The sequence below is a fragment of the Sinohyriopsis cumingii genome, chromosome 8 (genome assembly GCF_028554795.1).
Source record: "Sinohyriopsis cumingii isolate HCF-2022 chromosome 8, ASM2855479v2, whole genome shotgun sequence".
NCBI classification, from domain to species: Eukaryota; Metazoa; Mollusca; class Bivalvia; order Unionida; family Unionidae; genus Sinohyriopsis; species Sinohyriopsis cumingii.
Genome location: NC_142968.1, coordinates 105,178,800 through 105,199,628, shown reverse-complemented (window position 1 = coordinate 105,199,628; position 20,829 = coordinate 105,178,800). Strand labels below are relative to the sequence as shown.

General features: G+C 35.5%; 1 protein-coding gene across 1 annotated transcript in view; it reads left to right on the top strand.

Annotated features, from left to right (window-relative positions):
- Nucleotides 1-15,767, top strand: part of LOC149794299 (NADH-ubiquinone oxidoreductase 49 kDa subunit-like) — a 43,025-nt gene extending 27,258 nt beyond the window's left edge. Inside the window, exons 11-14 of the mRNA XM_089968456.1 lie at nucleotides 6,199-6,294; nucleotides 10,904-10,987; nucleotides 11,985-12,042; nucleotides 14,871-15,767. Coding sequence (XP_089824582.1) covers nucleotides 6,199-6,294; nucleotides 10,904-10,987; nucleotides 11,985-12,042; nucleotides 14,871-14,908 — 276 coding nt within the window. The 3' untranslated portion in view covers nucleotides 14,909-15,767. The remainder of the gene's footprint in view (nucleotides 1-6,198; nucleotides 6,295-10,903; nucleotides 10,988-11,984; nucleotides 12,043-14,870) is intronic.
- The last annotated feature ends 5,062 nt before the right edge of the window (nucleotides 15,768-20,829 follow it).

Here is a 20,829-nt window from a genome sequence, read left to right as displayed (position 1 = left end):
AGCATGGGGTTTTCACTAAAAGACATCCTACAATGTCTAGTTGGTCCTAAATAAAAATGGTGCTGATCTGATGTCTAATATGGTTGCCACAGTGGCAACCTTGAAAATCTTGTTATTGCAACTCCCGGAAGACTACATCTCCTAGATGGCTGGTAATATCAGCAGTGTGCTTTCACCAAAGAATTTTTGTGATGTCTAGTTGCTACTAGATAGAAATGGTGCCATTCTGGTATCAAATATGGCCACCATGTCATCCGTCTTTAAAATCTTCTTCTTATTGCTCCTCCAAAATGGAAAGTTGTTTCAATATGGGGTTTCCACCAGAAGACTTTTTATGTTGCCTTGTTGATTCTAAATGAAAATGCTGCCCACCTGACATCCAGTATGTCAACCACGGCAGCTAATTTTAAAATCTTGTTGTTGTTGTTGTAGGGTTTAACACCATTTTACAGCACACGATAGGCTATACATGGTGGCCAGTATTGATGGTAGAGGAAGAACCGGGGGAAACCCCAGATAGAACCACCGACCCACGAGAAGCTACTGGCCAGCTTTCTCACATACCCATGTTGGCCGAATCCGAGACTCAAACCCACGCAGACAGAGGTGAGATGGCAGTGATTTGTAATGGAGAGCACTTTAGACCACTCGGCCCCTCTTGTTATTGTTAATGAAAATCGGCGATGGTTTCAACACTCTGTGATAGAGCATCCGCCTTGGATGCGGTAGGTCGTGGATTCGATCCCCAGCCGAGTCATACCAAAGACTTACAAAACTGGTACAGTGTGACCCCGCTATAATGCACTATGTTATAATGCAAATTTGGATATAACGCGGTCGTGACGTAGCTCCCAAAATTTCACATACATGTATTTTTTTTGTGCACAAAAAAATTCTTAAAAAGTACGAAAAAAACGTAAAAAGTTGCTTATCATTTTGGGGAAGAGATTGCGTATGAATAATGCAAGACAGTCGTGGCTTGGCTTCTGAAATTTTATTTGTATTTTTCTCATACACGAAAAAGTATTTTTCTCTTACACGAAAAAGTATTTTTTTCTTCTTAAAAGTAAGGAAAAAAAACAAACTCATAATAATTTTTTTCTGGGATCATGTAGGTCTTTGCCAATGTCGGATTGTTTTTCCTTATTGGCTGCAAAACATACCATGTGGCTGTTTTTATTTATTGGTGACATTGTTGGCTGTTTAAACTTTTATATACAACCATTGATTTGGAGTGCAGAAATTCAGAGGCCCCACGGAAGGAAGTCACAAACTGGATATAAAATGCACTGAAACTTATCTCTTGTTACATAAACAAATTCTTTGTCTATACTGACAAACCATCTAAACAGTGCATTGTTATATCATAGTCTGCTTATCCCGACATCTAGCATGTATGTTGTGAAATATCCGATTTTTTTGTTTTTGACATTTCTGGTAACGGAGATAAACCAGACGAGGCATTGTCTCATAATCTATCTTTCATCAGATTTTTGGCCGCTTGCTAGTAATTAATATATTTACAAAGACTGACATTTGTACATGGATGGTAAGTAAAATTCCTCTTAGTTTCACTCAGAATTAAATTCTTCAGAACACTCACGTTTTCTTTAATAATCCATGTCATCAGAACACCTGCATCTCTATCATCCATTGACCCTTTGTTAATTTTCAGATGCATGCATGCATGGAAGGCAGCATCATGCTGCTACCACAAATGTAAAAAAAAAAATTAAAAAAATCTTACTTATTGGTTTATTCAGTAGGCATGGAGGGACAGTAACTAGAGTAGTCTAAATGACGGCCAATTCCTTTGTAAAAATATACCCAGATAGTTTGCTGAAATTTCAAAGGAAACAGATTACCTTTGAAGCACCGACTGTTATGAAAACGTGCTCAGCAAATGGAAAAAATACCAGTCTCAATCACGCAATACAGTTATTTGATGTTGCTGCCACAATAAGAAATCGGCATTCGTTTGGTTCTCCAAAGCTGTCCTTTAACGGTGACTTCAATAGCGCATGCACCCTTCATCGAAGAAAGCCGACTACAATCTTTCAATAACAGCAAAGAACTTTTCTTCAAAGGAAGTCAGTACCAAACTTAATTAAAAGTGATGGAATCTGATGGATTTTTGCATTTTCCAACATGACTGGAACATGTTAACTGTGCTATGAAAGTTTCCTTTTTGTAGGGAAAAAGTTTAGCCAACGGCAGCTTATAACGCAAACTAACTTTTACCGACTTGGAACGTACTTTAAAGTAAATGTGCTTCGTCATTCATTATGTGATTGTGCTATGTTTTTCCACTGAATTCAGACCAATATGACCTGTTACAAAATTAATGAATATTTTAAAGCTGTGTATGCATATTTTCGATGGAATCACTTGTATTGTGGATTCAATGTATATGATGAGGTTCGCAGGTGAGTACACGGTGTTGAAACTCTAATCATGCTATACATTAGACATTTGTATATAAACAGGATTCACTTATATGTACCAATTCATGGTTCTCTAAATAAAGTAAACTATTATATTATGTCTTCTCTGTTTTCACTACAGGTGTATTTCTCATTTAATATGCATCAGTTCAAGATGGTAACTGTGCCGACGAAGCAAGTATTTTACTGCCCGCATTTATTACCTACACACCCTCCCACAATTTTTTGTTGTTGGGGTGGGTACATTTTCTTCAGCTAACTGACTTGGTTGCATATAACACGGTTCGGTATATAACGCAGTCAGGTTTTATGGCTCTCAACTACCGTGCTATAGCAGGGTAACACTGTACTAACAGCTGCCTTGCTTGGCGCTCAGCATTAAGAGGTTAGTGTTAGGACTGGTCGACCTGGTGTCAGGATAATGTGACTGGGTGGGACATCATGCTACATGTCTGCGGCATGATGCCCCAGTGCTAGACATCACCATAAACTGCCACACTGCAGACATCATAACAATACAACTGAAAAATCTACATTAAAAATCCAAATCACACACACACACTCAACACTGTGCAATTAAAAGGAGAAATTGTTATATCTTGATTTCCTAGAAATTCTTATCAGCCAGTATAGCATGAGTCCCTTGTTAATACTTAAATTCATTATTTTAGAAGAGGTCTTCTTGCTTCTGCATTTTTTAAAATAGTTTTTACAATTGAGGTTTGTTACTAATTACTATCCCATGTTAAGCAATGAAATCAAGGCATCACTTTTATTTATTTCTTGATTAAGTAGTTGGTTGGTTTTAGGGGCTCAACTTAATATTGGGTAGATAATGCTGAGGAAATGGGACCTAAATGTCTTTGCAATGGACACACCAATGCAGCCAATTGTAGCTGACATGGGCAGGTATTGATGCTTTAAACAACTGAGTAACCCTGGTTCCTGGATAGTAAAATAACTAATTGTGGACAACTTTGGTAACTATTTGACTGCAGAAATGAGATGAAACTCAGATATGCCGAACTACTATCAGAGACCATCTTAGGGTGCAGCTTGCAAGAATAATTTGTATTTTGTTTTGAAAATTTGCTTTGCATTGTCAGGAAAGCATTGATTATGTCAGCATATTGTGACAATGAACTTGTTGTCATGGTATTAGAATGTACTCCAGTGTTGTCAAATTGAGGAACCAACAATGATAACTTTGTAGTTTGAATATGCCAATAATTGGAACAAAGATACACTCAAACAGTATAATCTCTAATCATTAATTATTGAATTAGAAGCAATTGAAGCCATAGTGAAACTACAATGAAGTTTGACAATCTAGTAATTCTTTCCCAATGTACAAAACAAACACATCTGATGATTTCAGAATTTAATAAGTATTCAATAGACATTTAAATTAGATTTAGCAATTATAAATATTTGTACTATTATTTTCTTCTAAGTTAACATCAGAAAGTTTGACTTATACTCCTGCCAGTTGTGTCACCTGCCATGGATCATGAGGCTGGATTGTATGCATTATCAACGGGCAAAATTAGATGTTCAAGTTTTTCCTACATTGACAGGTTTCTTGTTTGGGTTTGTCTTACTCCCAACAGTGGGTTGCTTGCCCTTACTCCTTGGATCATGTTTCTGCCACCACAAGTTGAAATCTGCTTGATATTTGGAGAAGAATACTTCTTGATATAACGTTGCCATTAAATTTTTTTGTGAGAAGTAACGAATGTTAAAAATTTAACACTGCTATCAGATTACCACTCTCATAATAAAATTATTTATCATTTCTTCAAAATTTATTGCTGAGATAACATAAATTATATTTGAAAATGAGGCTAAATTAGGGTCAAATGGTTTATGCAGGCAGTGGTGTTTAAGACAGTATCTAATCAGCAGTTTGGTTGTTGGTAATGATAGGAAAGCAGTCTAAATCCATCAGTCATAAAGTATCAAAGCTGATGTATTGTTATGTATCAAATTATGCATGTGAAATAATACTAAGATAAAAATATACCTTGTAAAAATTTGTTTTTGTCCATCTTGAATTGAATAAAAAGAACCTGTTTTCAATCATGTCTAATAAACAAAGATATGGAAGTAGTTTTACACCATAGTGGTAGCAGGAGCTGCTACAAGCACCACCAATGCCACTGCTACCAAAATTATTAATATTGTCCCCCCCACCTCTTTCCATGAAAAGTGTCATTCCATCCATCCATCTGCCAGACTTTCTTCTCTGTAAATTTCAAGGTCAAGGTCAAGGTCAAGGCTCTTCCAGTTTTCTCTCTCACTTTTCCTTCTGCTATACAAGATGGCAATGATTGAAATTAGTGGATACAGCTTGGTGTACATGTACATCATCATTAGAGGTGTGTCACAACATTGAAGGTCCTATCTTCAAGGTCAAAGTCATGGCCCAGCATGTTTTATTTTCCATCACACTTTCCCTTCAGTACTATAATTTTAGAGCTATTTGAGACTAAGAGATGAAACTTATGCATCATCTGTTGAAGCTTTATTGCATTTCCCCAGGCAAATTTCCTAAATGTTGCATGTAATGGTCACCTGCTTTTGCATTCAGCAGCCATGTGTTTCACAACCAAACAGTAGTTTCTCCTTTCCTTAAGTGGTCCCAGGAGCATATCTACAGTGGCTGCACAATCTATGCAGCCAACTTTTGCTTCATGAGAAAGGCAGTGTTAGGAATATCATGTGATTCAGTGTGCAAAACATTTCTGACCTTGCTTGTACTCACCATAGTCCAGTCACACTGTGAACATAACTCAAACTTGTTACTTAATCAAATTTAAAAGTACAGCAGTTTTTATCATTAGGGCCATTTACTGTAGTTTTTTTATAAAAGCAGAAATGGCATCACACTTTGAACCAACCATTGAATCACAGTGCCCCATGCCCTTTTGTAGGAATGACTTGATTTGTTCTTAACAATTATTAATGCTCTAGTCAAAAGAGTTTGATACAGTTTCTGATTTGTATGGAATCTAGCATAACAGATTCTAGTGATATGAAATTTTTTAAAAATAATGCCCAATTATCTCAACATGTATGTGTGCATACACACTAAGACTTGTTATTTATCTTTCCTTGCATTATTTTTTGTATTTATATTTTTTAATTTAAATTCAGGTACATTATTATCTATGCTGAAATCACTACTTTACAAGACAAAACCTTTAGAACACCAATGAAATGTGATAGAGAACAATGCATTAGTAAATGTTCAAGACTAGTTGCATGGATAGCATGACATGCTGTACCTGTATGTACCGTTACATGGTTTGCTGCTTAATATCAAATATTAAATATGTAATCACTGTCTCTTCACATTTTCTTATTTAATATGCATTGATTTAGGATACTGTGCTAACATGTCATGTTATTGCATGATGTGTTACCTGGTATGTCACAGGTGTTCACTGTATCACAGATTTTATTTTTGAAGTTGTAAATATTTTTATTTGCCTTTGGAATTTTATTTTTTTATAGAAAAACACAACTTACATTGTCATGAAAAAATCTGAATTTCGTACCTTCAATCTCTGTTGTCTTTGTGAAGGGACATTTGTCTTATAATCATGATTGTACATGTTCTGTTACTGATCGCACATGTTAAAGCCCTATGAATAATGGTTAGATGAAATTTAGAAGGCCAGATTTTAGACTGATAAATTATTCTATACTATATAAACAATTTACTTTTAATCTCTATCATTTTTTTGTGCAGAATTCTATGGAGGCACTGATTCATCATTTCAAGTTATTTACAGAGGGATATAATGTCCCACCAGGTTCCACCTACACAGCAGTGGAGGCACCAAAGGTAAGTTTAAAGTTTCCTAAGTGAAATGCACACAACTGACTTTGTAATAAGTCTTACCCTTACCTGAGGAATGTTCCAGAAAAAAGGAGGAACGCCTATTTTCACATTCCTATATGTGTATGATGATGTTTTCCAGTGAAAAAGAGCAATGTTAACATCTGTTACCACGAGTGACTAGTTTTTTTTATCACAATCAGAGTGCTAACAGCTCCAATATTTATATCATTACTTGTGCATTCATTCATTACATCACAATTTGCATCAAGCAAAACATGCTTTTATCCTAAAACATGTAGTGGACATTTTGCACTAATTGATGTAGCTACAGGTACAAATTCTGTAATATGCTTTCAGGTGAAAAGACCATTGTGTTAATTATAATCATACAAAATTTCATCTTCACATTACTGTTTATGGAAGTAAACAGTCTTTATCAAAGTTTAATAGAGAGTTATGTCATTATTATCTGTCTCTTGAATATTTGGAATAAGAGTGGACTAACCTGCTTACATCTGTATCATTGTGCAAGCTATCTTCAGTGTACCATTCACAACCTGTACATTTTAATTATATTTATTGTCTGAACACTTGATGTTTAATCTTCATTTGAATCTTATAGTGTACATGGAACCTTTTAGGCATCCCTCCCCCTTCGATATGCCAGAGGTAGAAACCCTGTTATAATGACCTTTTGAATCTTTTTGTCCATTAGTCTCTCCATTCACAGTTCTTCTAGCCTGCATAGTTCCTCAACCCTTGCCATTATTTTGGATGCCATTTGGTAGATGAATTGGTTGTTATGTGCAGATGTGCCTTTAGTAGGTTTTCACTTTTTCAGTTTAATTTTGATAGAGTTGTTGCCCTTTTATGCATCAGTATTAAATCTCAACTTGAGCAGAATCTTGGATCTGGCATAGTTCAGTAATGTTTCAACATATTCTTATGTAATTTGGTGTGTACATTATCCGATATAGTTAGAGGTGCCTTTTGTTAAGGTTTTGTTTCATCAACTCCATTTTTAATAGAGTTATGGCCCTTGGTAATTACTTCCTATCTTCACTTGTGATGTCGATTGTAAGCCGTATAGCCCCACAAAATTTTGCACAAAAAGTAATGCCATTTAGTAGATGACTTTCTTATAACATGTAGATGATTCCTTTTAAAGATTTTGTCATTCAAAGTCCAGTTTTGAGTTATTGCCATTTTTCGTCAGCATAACATCTATGCTACAGCAATATTTTGTAACCAGCATAGCCCAGGAACATTCCACGTATTCATTTTAGTGAGAACATTGTCTCATAGACCTAGCTGTGTATTTTATGGGCTTAGACTTTTCAGCTCCATTTTGAATAGCTGCCATTACTAAAAACAAGAAAACTTTAAAACAGTTCTTCATAAACTAGATGGAACTTGATGAAATTGGGCAGAAAGCATCCTGGCATAAAGGGCTCTCAGATTTATAGAAATACCAGTTCATCATCAAATATGACTGGTTACTAAACAAATATGCAGGGATTTCAAATTTGTACAAATAATACTGATCCAATCTCATATATGGCCACCATTACTAAAACAAGGAAAACATCAATGACTATTTCTGAAAAACTGCATAACAAAATTTGCAGAAAGTATCCTGATATAAAGGGCTTTCTGGTTCTTCAGATACATGACCAGATGGTAGTACTTTAAGAACACAGCCATTACCTTGGAGATCCAGTCCTCCAAGGCTAAAATTTTTAGCATTAAGAGTAAAAGTCATCTGCCCATGACAGTTAGGTGGAATGATCTCTTTTTGACATAGGGATTAGTGCCAAATCCCATCTGTACCCCCCCCTTTTTACTTCCATTGGTGGGTGGGGTGGGGTAGCATACTTTCTTGAAAGACCTCACAATTCACAAATTCCTTATATCTCAACAGTAAAGCAAGTTGCAGAAGTTTCTCATCTTAGGGAAATGACTCCATTTCTATTTTCAACTATTTCTGGATCCTTTCTCTCAGAGACAAAGTTGTACATCAATTTAAGAATCACAAACTTTGTCATGAACACATGTTCTGAACTTTTTTGTACTTATCTGTGCAGGTCACTAGTATGTGCATTCTAATAATGTGTACTCAACTTTTTTTGTATTCTGCAAGATAATTAATGACTTTTATGTTGTATAGGTCATTTTTTTGCCTGTAGAAAACTTTGTTTTGCAGCTCCACCTCAATAAGCTTAATCACATTGCATTCATGTCTTCTCTTTAACACTCTGTTTGAAAGTTCTCCATCATTTGATGGAAATTCCATCTTCAGAATGTCCTCACATGTTGATCTTCCAAATCATGCAAATCAACTGAGCTTTTTGTCATGGTAGGGAATTAAAGTGTTTGGAAGGCATATATTACAGAAAAAAAATCAGTACTTAAGGATACAGAAATTTATACTTATGATTTACTGTTGAACGAGCAAACAGAGTTTTCTTGCAGTATTCAGTTCACTTGAGGCTCATCGCATGTGCTCTGCTGAATCATGAATTTCAAACTTCACTCCATAATTCATTGCCCTCTGTGGTAACCCAAATAACTCTGTCATTATATTCCACTGCTATTTGATTCCTACACTTACCTCATAGGAATCATAGCAGATAGATGGTGCTGAATAATATGAGTGAGACCTTAGTCTATTGTATACTTCCATGTATATCAGTCTACCATTGTGTTCTCTATTTGCCCTCTCCCCCCCCCCGCTTCATAAAAAGATTTGTTTAAAAATATAACTGTAGCATTATCTTGGCTTGGTGGTCATCGATCAGGATGATTGGAATTTTGCCCATGATAAATTCGCAGACAGAAACAGCTTTTTTTCTCAGTACAGTTACAACTGTATAAATGGCTACAAGAACAGCACATTCCTTTTTCCCTGAGTTGAAACTAAGCATAACCGTCTACTTCTCCTGATTGCTGGTCCTGTTTGGAGGAAAATGCATCGTCCATTTCAGTAGCTTTATACAATGCATATGTGATGAACAACTTTCATGGTGGAATCAGTAGAATGCCGATATTCTGGTCTACATATTTGCTGTTGCCATGAAGTTAGTTTATAAGAAAATAACAAAACAATGATGTTAAACGTCGCAGTAAGTAAATGGAGATGAATTAAGATTATGGAGATGCACAAGGAATCAATTTATAAGGCTGTTGCAACATATTGCTATAAACAGTCACTGTTCAGGATTTTATCAAGATACACAAACATACATTAAAGATGTGTTGTTCACATGGATTTGGTGTTTTACTGCACAGCAACCCAAGTCGGCTTTTTAATGTCTTGTCCAAGGATAAACAACGGTAGGTAGCCCAGACTTATAGGATTTCATTATGAGTCCAGTACACTATCCACTGTGCCACCATGCTGCATCTACATTCAGATTATATCCAAAATTAAATCTGATCATTCTAACAGAACTTAGAGTCAATCTCAGTCTGCTGTCATTTTGTTGCATAACCCAAATGAACCAGAAATTTACAGTGTATCTCCTAGGAGTGCAAGACTGAGAGTAAAAAAATTTCCTTGGTGTCAAAACGGGGGTAAGATTGAGTAAAAAAACAAACTTTGATGTCAAAACTGGGGTAAGATTGAGTAAAAAAAACAAACTTTGATATCAAAACTGGGGGTCAGATTCAAAATTCTGAAGTGCAAATGAGGGTAAAGGGAAACACTGAGAAAAGGTCACAGGTATGAACAGTTACTGCTGTCATAGATTAAAAACTTACAGTATCCTCTTATTTATCTGGAAAGTCTTTGATGGAGGAAAGAAATAGAGAAATTATCCCTTGCATACCAGTATATGATAAAAAGCAAAACACTGATAAATACAGATTTTTTGACACATTTTACATTTAATAGCATCAGTTTGTCACAAGTGGTTCATTTTTCCTTTAAATGTTTCACGACACATAAACACAGAGTCATAAACTGTATCAGGATTTACCGTTTCTTAAAAAGGAGAATAACAAATGCCCTTTATGCAAATATGGTCTTTTCATACCAGAAAGTGAGAAAAAAACTTGAAATCTCCCTGCAGATAAATTATTATTTCTGTATTGTATATATTTTAAGAAAATTAACCAGAAAGGAAGCAAAAATCTCACTGAAGGCAGTTAAAAACTGTGACATGTACGATGTTCTTAGAGGCAGATATGTTACTTTGCTATGGATATGCTATTTAGTTACAGATATGTTAGTTACAGATGTTACTTATAGATTTTACATAGTTATAGATGTTGCTTAGTTATATACTTGCTACTTATTTATAGATATGTTATAGATGTTACTTATATATGATACGTAGATAAAGATGTTATTTAGTTATAAATGTTACTTATTTATAGTTATGCTTCATAGTTACAGATATTACTTAGTTATAGATATGTTATAGATGTTACATAGTTAGAGATGTTACTTAGTTATAGATATGTTACTTAATTACATATATAGATGTAGTTGTAGATTTGTTACAGATATATAATCTAAAGGGCATATATGTAAATGTGTCAGAGTTGGCTTTGAATGTAAGTCACAGTTTGAGCTTGCAGTGCATTTCACTCAGTCATTTTATTATTTTAGGGTGAATTTGGTGTGTATTTGGTGTCAGATGGCTCCAACAAACCTTACAGATGTAAGATAAAAGCTCCAGGATTTGCCCATTTGGTAAGTTCAGGATTTGCCCATTTGGTAAGTTCAGGATTTGCCCATTTGGTAAGTTCAGGATTTGCCCATTTGGTAAGTTCAGGATTTGCCCATTTGGTAAGTCCAGGATTTGCCCATTTGGTAAGTTCAGGATTTGCCCATTTGGTAAGTCCAGGATTTGCCCATTTGGTAAGTCCAGGATTTGCCCATTTGGTAAGTCCAGGATTTGCCCATTTGGTAAGTTTTGATTATCAGTAGCATTGTTCTTGTCTTGTCAGTTGTAATTGATGATATAAAGGTGTCACATTTTCCAGAAGCAATGGTGACAGTGGTTTCAACAGTATCAGAGTGCTATGTGAAAATATTTTGAATCTCACATCTTTTGAATCGGTAGACGTAGTGAAGTACAGTTTAATTCAGTATTACTGTTTCTCTTAATTTTTATCTTGACATTTTAGGCATTTCTGTCTCACCTGCATTAGTGGAATCATTCTGACATTCTGGGCAAATAGATACTGAAAACTCACCATGATTTATGGAATTTTATTTGCTTCCGAAAACACAACCTGTGAATTATAATTTCATTTGGTGTGTGAAAACCACGTGACTTCTGTAGACCAGATATTAAAGTTTTGTCTGTAAAAACACTTTGATTACAAGCAAAACACTTCGATTACAAGCAAAACACTTTACATAGTAATTATATCTTTATCTTTGAAATCAGTTTTTATAAGCCTATAATGAAAGAAGCAAAATTGACATGATAATAAGTTTTGGAGATTGTTTACATAGATCATGTTCTTATGATACTACATAGGCCGCCTTAGTGAACCGATCAAGATTTATGTAATTTTCAGGTGAGCATTATCAAGTCCACATTAACCTGAAGTTTTATTCATTGCAGAGCATCAACGGTAACACATTAATTTATTACATTTAATTGCAGTCCTCATAGTTTATAAATGCTGGTGCAAAATTCATATATAAAATGGTTCACTGATTATCTTTTCTTTTCTAGGCTGGCCTTGATAAAGTGGGAAAGAAACACATGCTGGCCGACATTGTTGCCATCATTGGTAAGGTGTCACTATTTTTGTCTTGTTTGTGAGTGGCATGATATAGATATTACTTTTTCTTAGTGGCAGTGATAGAGTCCTTTAGTGATGCCAATTACAGTAGCTTTATCAGCACTGACAGAGTCTGTTGGTGGTGTCATTTATTACATAGTCTGTTGGTAAAGATTTTAAAATTCATATACCTTGCATCTGGTTCTGTATTCAACTGAAGTTTCGGTACAATTCTACAATGTGCATGAAGTTTGTAATCGTATTTGTCAGATTCCAGTTGTCTTCCTAGCATAATCATGATCATGACACTCTTTACAGGGCAAACACCACATTCTCCAGAACACTTGTGTATATTTTAATAATATTGGCTTTTTTGATCCATTGTTAACTTATGATCAGAGATTAAAGCTATAAGTCCCACCATTGTCAGTACTTTTGTACACCTGATCAATGCTTTAACAGTTGACTTAGGATCAGAGAGGTTTAGCAATGAGTCCTACCATAGTTAGTATTGTTGTACACCTCCTGATCAATGCTTTCACGGTTGACTTAGGATCAGAGAGGTTTAGCAATGAGGCCTGCCATGGTTAGTATTGTTGTACACCTCTTGATTAATGCTTTCATGGTTGACTTAGGATCAGAGAGGTTTAGCAATGAGTCCTGCCATAGTTAATATTGTTGTACACCTCCTGATCAAATCTTTCAGTTGACTTAGGATAAGAGAGGTTTAGCAATGAGTCTTGCCATAGTTAGTATTGTTGTACACCTCCTGATCAGTGCTTTCACGGTTGACTTAGGATCAGAGAGGTTTAGCAATGAGTCCTGCCATAGTATTGTTGTTCACCTCCTGATCAATGCTTTCACAGTTGACTTAGGATCAGAGAGGTTTAGCAATGAGTCCTGCTATAGTTAGTATTGTTGTACACTTCCTGATCAAATCTTTCAGTTGACTTAGGATAAGAGAGGTTTAGCAATGAGTCTTGCCATAGTTAGTATTGTTGTACACCTCCTGATCAATGCTTTCACAGTTGACTTAGGATAAGAGAGGTTTAGCATTGAGTCCTGCCATAGTTAGTACTGTTGTGCCCATGAGCAAGACATTTAACATTAATTACTTCACCTGGACTGATTCAGAATTGTCTGGTTACAAAGCAATTCCAGCTTGTGTATCAGTGATGTCTTTCCTTTCATCTAGTTCGTGTTAACACTTAAGTAAGGTTTGCATTTAAGTCTATTTGATAAGTTGCTATTTGCATTCACGTCATTTTCTTGGCCACTAATGTTCATAGAGTCACTTCAGTTTGTGTTTGTGTCATAATCTTCACCATTGTGTGAAAAGTGAGTTATTGTGACATACATTACAGAGACTGGCTTGGTTATCTTTTGGTTATCATATTCTCAGACTTTGTTGTTTATGGTGTCACCGACATTGGTATATAATTACACCAGAAGTACTGCAGCTATCGGTGGAAACTAGATCATGGTGTCCTATATTTCATGGTTCAGTTATTTGTACTCAATTTATTTAAGTTACGGTTTGCATTTAGGTTATTAATGCTCGTAGAGTCATGATAGTTTGTATTTAGATATGGAGTATTACACCATTCAGTAAAGATTAGGATTGTTCCATTTAAGTATGCATGTTACCCAGGGAAGGCAGTTTTTAAAAAAATATATATATGCCAGGATTCTTTGATTTCACAGAGTTCATATTAATTTAAGAAAATTCTAAATTGCATCAATGGGTGAGTACCCAACTTTAAAAGTGCCTTCTCTGGGTCCAAAATGTTTTAATGGAATAGCCCTTAGTTCACTGTGACCAATATTTCATGATCAAGTTATTTTGGTTCTGTGTTCAACTCATTTTCTCAGGTCTGTTCCATTAAAATATACATGGTACCCAGGGAAGGCAGTTTAAAAAAAAAAATATGCCAGGGTACATTGATTCACAAAGTTCATATTAAAATGATAAAAAAATTCTAAATTGTATCTATGGGTGAGACCCCCACTTGAAAAGTGCCTTCCCTGTGTCCAATGTATGTTTTAATGAAACAGCCCTCAAGCTGTATTGTCTTATAAATTGTATAATTTGATATGTTTTCAGGAAGAGTGCTACAGCCATAAGTGAAAACTAGGTCATTTTGTCATGGTTCAGAGATTTGTGCTTACCTTTGGGTTAAGCTCAGTTTTCTAGGTCAGGGCATGTATTTAGGTTATTTTTTCAGTCACAACTGCTTGTTGAATCCAGGTATGTTTGTTTTTAAATGTGTCATATGGAGTACTACATTTATTTTTAAGAAATAGTGTCCTGGACTTATATTTTCAAAACTCGACATAGATCTCTTATTTAGTTCCTTTTCCCGATCACTATTGCATATTGAGTCACATATCTATCATATAATTGCATCATGAGCAGTACTACAATCCAGATAATTCCCTATGTACATCTAGTCTACTCACCCAAATCTGCCAGAGCATCCAACTACTTCTTCCTTCCCCCAGGACACCCAGTGGGTGAACATCCCCAATTTCCCAGTTACTTTAAAAGTTTTGCTGACTAAATCCAGCTTTATGGAATGCCCTGCAATCTTTAGCCAAAAAAATAAATAAAGTCACTGGGTAATATTTTATGATTCATTGATGTACACTCAGCTTTGGGCTGGGCTCAGTCTCACGAGGTTAAGGTTTCCTGTATATTTGTTGCTATGCCTTCAGAAATGTATCGAAAGAATTCTAATGTATCTTGGAATAGTGGTTGTTCACATTTGCAGAAAATGTTGGCAGGGACACCCCTTGTATCATATTATATATTAAATGTATCATTTTTTTCATTGCAGGAACACTGGATATTGTGTTTGGAGAGGTTGACCGATAAAGGCCTGTAATAACATTGATAACCTGTTTATTTATTGACATTTGTTAAGAAAGACTCTTCACTTTTAAACATGAAATATTGGAAGCACTTTAAATTCCTGCTGTGTGCATATTTCTAGATTTTATTTTGAAGACAGAAGTGGAGCTTTCATCTAAACATGTTGCTCTCAGTATATTGGTAACTGAAATAAACTTAATTGAATTGTTGTAGTGTTACTTTTTTATATATACAGTGCATATTTAAAATAAGAGTAAATCCACACAGTTTCTATCCCCTTGCTTACGATGTTGGGAGTGGATATAATATTTTGCACGTTTATTCTTATGCCTGTTCCTATGTTGTTTCATTTATTTCAATCATATGTTCATTTGTTCTGCCCTTAGATTTCTAGGACACTTATCCACCTTTACTTAAGAAAATTTGGTACGTGAATGCATGGGTTGTTTTCAGGATGAGTAACTGAGTCATACAAAACTAGATCCCTGTTACCTAATTTGCATACTTTAGAGTCACAGTTGTATTTTCAGCTGTTCATTTTACTTTTGGACCCCATTGCAGCTACACCTGTAAACATTTGTACAGTGAAAACCCTACTACAACATGCTTACACATAAAACAAGTTTGGTTAGAGCACAGTTATGATATGGCTCCTGAAATTTTATAAGTTCACCGTTTTCTTCAGTACTAGCAATTTTTTGTTTCATTTAATAATTTGACAAGATGTGTTGTATTCTTGAAGAAAAAATAAATATCTTATCACAGCTTCTTGCAGATGTTTGAATTACATTAGCTTCTTAATGATCTAATAATGGTTAATCTAATTAATATTGAACCATGAACAATAAAGCCATTAAATCTTCCCTTTATTTGTCATCAATACTTCCTGTGTACAGTTTTTGCTCAGTCCCAGGGTGGCAATAGCCAAGAGACATTTGCACAGTCCTCTACCATACACATTCAAGAACTAAACAATGGCAGCCTAAAAAAGTTTCTCATCCACATTTGTTAATAAATCGATTTTCCTACCTATTCAATGGAAATCAATAGACCAGAAATGCCTGTTCAGTCAACTATTATAACCCGCATGCATCAAACTGACATTGTTCAAATACGTTTATCAACAGATTTTCTGGTGCAGCTATGGTTGTTGCCATGTACATAGATGCCCCAAATACAAACACATGCACACTTCTACGCTTTCATTCATCTTACCTCCATTAACTCCATAAATATAAATATAACCCCACATTATGTCTTTCACTGAGGTCATCATATGGCTATCCCCATATATTTCAGTTCTGACTCAGTCCTTTTATGTCAGAATTTTTTATACCTTCAAGCAACTTGTCATTGTAATACTAAATTTACATGAACACGCATTGTTGATGACCACTGACTGGAACAGAACTATTTAAGTTGTAAGGGTGGAGGAATCTGCTACTCCCTTTTTCTTGCTCAGCAGCACTGTAAAGTCAGTCAGCAACACAGTTTTAATGAATATATGGCTTATTTTATTTTATTTTTTCACTGTCTTTTACAGAATGACCCAACTGGATTTTGGTTGTTTTTTTTTTTTAGATCACTCATTGCCCATGAAATTGATAGGTTTACTCCCAAACTTGGTCGAGGCAGTTTTTAACATGTTGAATTGTTCATCTCAAGTACATTATGAGACCCTTCACCTTGTGTATTATTTTTATGCATAAATGCATGGTTCTCTTCAAAAAAGTAATATGTAATTACTCTTTTAAATATTTATTATGTATCAATTTAAGTTGGAAACTCCACCACTGAAACCCATAGGTTTGAGCGCCCCCCCCCCCCCCCCCCCCGGCTGAGACAATGTACATGCAATATTTTCTCAAGTTATCTAACATGTTTGGATATTATGCACTACATTCCATAGCACAGAGGCACTTTGTAGACCCTGACCATCATGTTGAATGATGACAGTAACTTGACCATCCAGAGCAGGGTCAGTGGTAACTAATTTTTATTTTTGCATGACTTTAATATTTTCAGCTGTTTGTTTCATTTCTAATACCATGTAATGAAAATGTCAATACATCTCAATGTAAGTTGTTGTTGTTGTTGTTGTTGTAGGGTTTAATGCCATTTTTCAGCACAAGATAGGCTATACATGGCGGCCAGTATAAATGGTGGACGAAGAACCCTGGAAAACTCAGGGAAGAAACACCGACCCACGAGAAGCTACTGGCAGGCTTTCCCACGTACCCACGCTAGCCGAGCCTTGGACTCGAACCCACGCAGACAGAGGTGAGATGGCAGTGATCCGAAACGGTGAGCGCTTTAGACCACTCAGCCACTCGGGGCCCCCCTCAATGTAAGTAACTCGGACATAACCAACACTAGGTCACTGTGACCCAGTATCATGCTGAAGTGATTTTTGGTATTTTCAGCAGTCAGTTTCTTTCACCCTAAATGTCTAAACTATATGCTACATACACTCTTGAAAACTGGTATGTGGATGCATTGTGACGAGTAATTCAGCTATACTATCATCTGGTCAGTCTGATGTAATTTTCATGCTTGAGTGACTACTCCAGTGGCCTACACGGTTAGAACATCCACCTCAGATACTGGAGGGCGCAGATTTGAACCCCTGCCTAGTCATACCAAAGACTTACAAAAATGATATTAGCAGCTACCTCACTTGGCTCTCAGCATTACAAGGTTATTGTTAGGACTGGTCGGCCTGGTGTCAGGATAATGTGACTGAGTGGGACATAATGCTACATGTCTGCGGCATGAGGCCCTGTGATAGAAATCACTATAAACTGCCACAATACTGACATCATATCGATATGACTGAAAAATTGTTAAAGCTATGTTAAAAATCCAAGTCACACACACACATAAGCTACATTAAAAATGCAAATCACACACAGACACATTCGTGCTTGAGTGACTTTTATGTTTGAAACTATTGATCTGTTACATCAATATCTTAGATTCTCTTTCACAAACACTAATAAAACTTGGCATGTGGATACATCTTAGTGTGGGTAAATCAATAAAGTTTGCCCACTGAGACATCATTTCTCAGTTGGATGGATCACTTGATCACATTTATGTTATAAATTTAACTTCCACTGCCTCCAAAATCCAACTAATTAGAAGGACCCCAAAAAATTATGACTTTCCTGGAAATATACCATCCAGAAAAAAAATATGGATGGGAAGAAATTCTTCTGAGATACCATTATGACTACCTCCCATCTTTGTTTCATGATTACTAGTATACAGAGTATTCATTAGTTTTGAGCATTCACTCTATACTGTACACTGGATTTCTCATGAAATATTAGCTATCCGCTCACAAAACCAGTATTGCTTTATCAGTCTCTTTTTCCTTTGAATATTTGTGGTTTTAATTTTTAATTTTCATCCTTAAATTTTCATATTTTTACACCATTGAGGATTTGCTCTCTGACTACGCCACTTTCGAATGTCAGCAAAGGCTACAGTATTGCAACTAACAGAACTTAAACTTTTATCAAGTCTTATTTTTAAAAATGCAGGAAAATTTTCACGATTCTAACGTTAAACTTACATTGCATGTATTGGCTCACTGTATTGGAGAGGCACCAGCAGAGATTTGGGGGAAGGAAAAAAACAATAGAGGCATCTATATTAAGTATCATTTTATTGTTTAACATGCATGAACATTGTCAATTTTTATGGATGCAGTAACTAATTATATGGTCCTGGGATAATTTTTATTTATTTATAAATAAGCATAGCAACAGTATTGAACATTTTATATTCAGTTCTTGTGTGAGACTTGACATTTCAGTTGTGGAGGGGTAACAATGTACCTTGTTTTTTTTATACAAAATACACATGCACACACTTATCAATCCTGAAATTAAAAAAAAATCTATTACAAACAGTAAGGTCAGATTTAAGGGACATTTCAAAACAATTTTTTAGTCAATCTTCTTTAAAATGTAACGAGACTCCTCCGGTGGCCTAGTGGTAAGAGCGTCTGCCTCGGATGTGGGAGGTCGTGATTTCGATCCCCGGCCGAATCATACCAAATGGTACCCACAGCTGCCTCGCTTGGCGCTCAACATTAAGAGTTAGTGTTAGGACAGGTCGGCCTTGTGTCAGGATAATGTGACTGGGTGGGACATCATGCTACATGTCTGCGACAGTGCTAGACATCATTATAAACTGTCACACTGCAGACATCGTAGCGACATGACTGAAAAATTGTTAAAGCTACGTTAAAATTCCAAATCACACACACACACTCACTCAAATTGTAATAATATTAACTTGAATATAAGTACACTCGCACAAAGGAGACAACAAAGAGCTGCATGCAAATACGCTATAAAACGGAGATAGTGCCTGCATCATAGGAAATGTACACTTGTGCTCCAGTCAAGTACTTGAAAACCAAGCAATACATGTGCAGCACTGTTATCCGGATACGTACCCCCTCCCCCTTAAGACTGCATAGCCAGTGTGTAATGTGTGATGCTATTGATATACTAATGTTTTGGTACGGACAAAAGTTCCTTAGTCAAACCTGTCCTGATGGTCACCTTTACTTAAAAGTCACCTGCTTTCAATAGCCATTCTAATATATATATACACATATACATACATACATATATACATATATATATATATATATATATATATATATATATATATATATATATATATATATATATATATATATATATATATGCCTTCTGTGAAAAGTAGTTCGTTGTTCCCTAACCAAACAGCCTTAAACGGACACTAGAGCAGATCAACATTCATCTTTGCAAACTTTTATTTCATGAGAAAAGGCATTGTTTAGATTAAAGAATATCACGCGAATCGACGTGCAAACCTTTCTTACATTGCTGTACTCGTAACTCCAGTTACGTTGACAGTGTAATAATGTCAAGCTGGAAAACTAAAGTTGTATCATTAGGGTAGAGGGTCGAAGCAATTCATTTGCTGGATGGTAGGGAACGTTATAGGTATTGCTAGATATCTTCATATATTTGCATGTGAATTAAAGAATTCTTGGAAGAAATGTGTTCGTATTAAGAAGAGGCACAAGTTGCATTATCTCCATTAGTGTCATGGGTCATTCAATTTTTAAAACGTGTCTGAAAAGGCAGGTACTTATTCATTTTTCAGTTCATGAGTCACATATGGCTTCTTTTTATTTTCATTTTTTTCACAGGCTCTTCATATAAGCCGACTGTCATTTGATAGAAGTGAATTGAGCATATGTCTAGATGTTGTTTTCTTATAGCATGGTCAAAACCAAGAACAGTGTATATTTTTAAGTCGGATGATTTCATTTCTAGGATGGATTAATGTGAGCAGGACAGCAATATTGCGTGAAACATAAATTTGGGAGAAAACGAAATATACTCGTAATTATGATTTTGTTGCAGAGTGATATTCTGGGTATGGTATTTGTTCAAAAACCAATTTTAACAGATGTACCCATGTACAGCGGTCACCTTTGTGCAAAAGCCAGTTTGCCTTTTCCGACGAGTGACCGCTAGTGAAAGGTTTGTCTGTGTGTGTGTGGTATATATGCTGTATCATTGATATATCACGAAATGTATAAATTTTTAATTGAAAGGAACGAGGCTTGCTGGGTTTTCTTTTAATGAAAAATTTGACGATTGGTATGTCAAAGATACAGTGTTCATACTGTGTATATATTTTAATTATATCACATACAAATACATATAATTGCACTTCCAACGCAGTTAAGATTGACTTCAAGTAACTATGATTTGATAGAATGAATGAAAACTCTGAAAAGCCCAGTCCAGTGTGTCTCCAACAAAATGTAGTTCTTAACCTTTGCAATATATAAGCTGCTTCTTTTAGTTTTTGAACTTATATTTTCATTGATACTGAGTATGTAAATATAA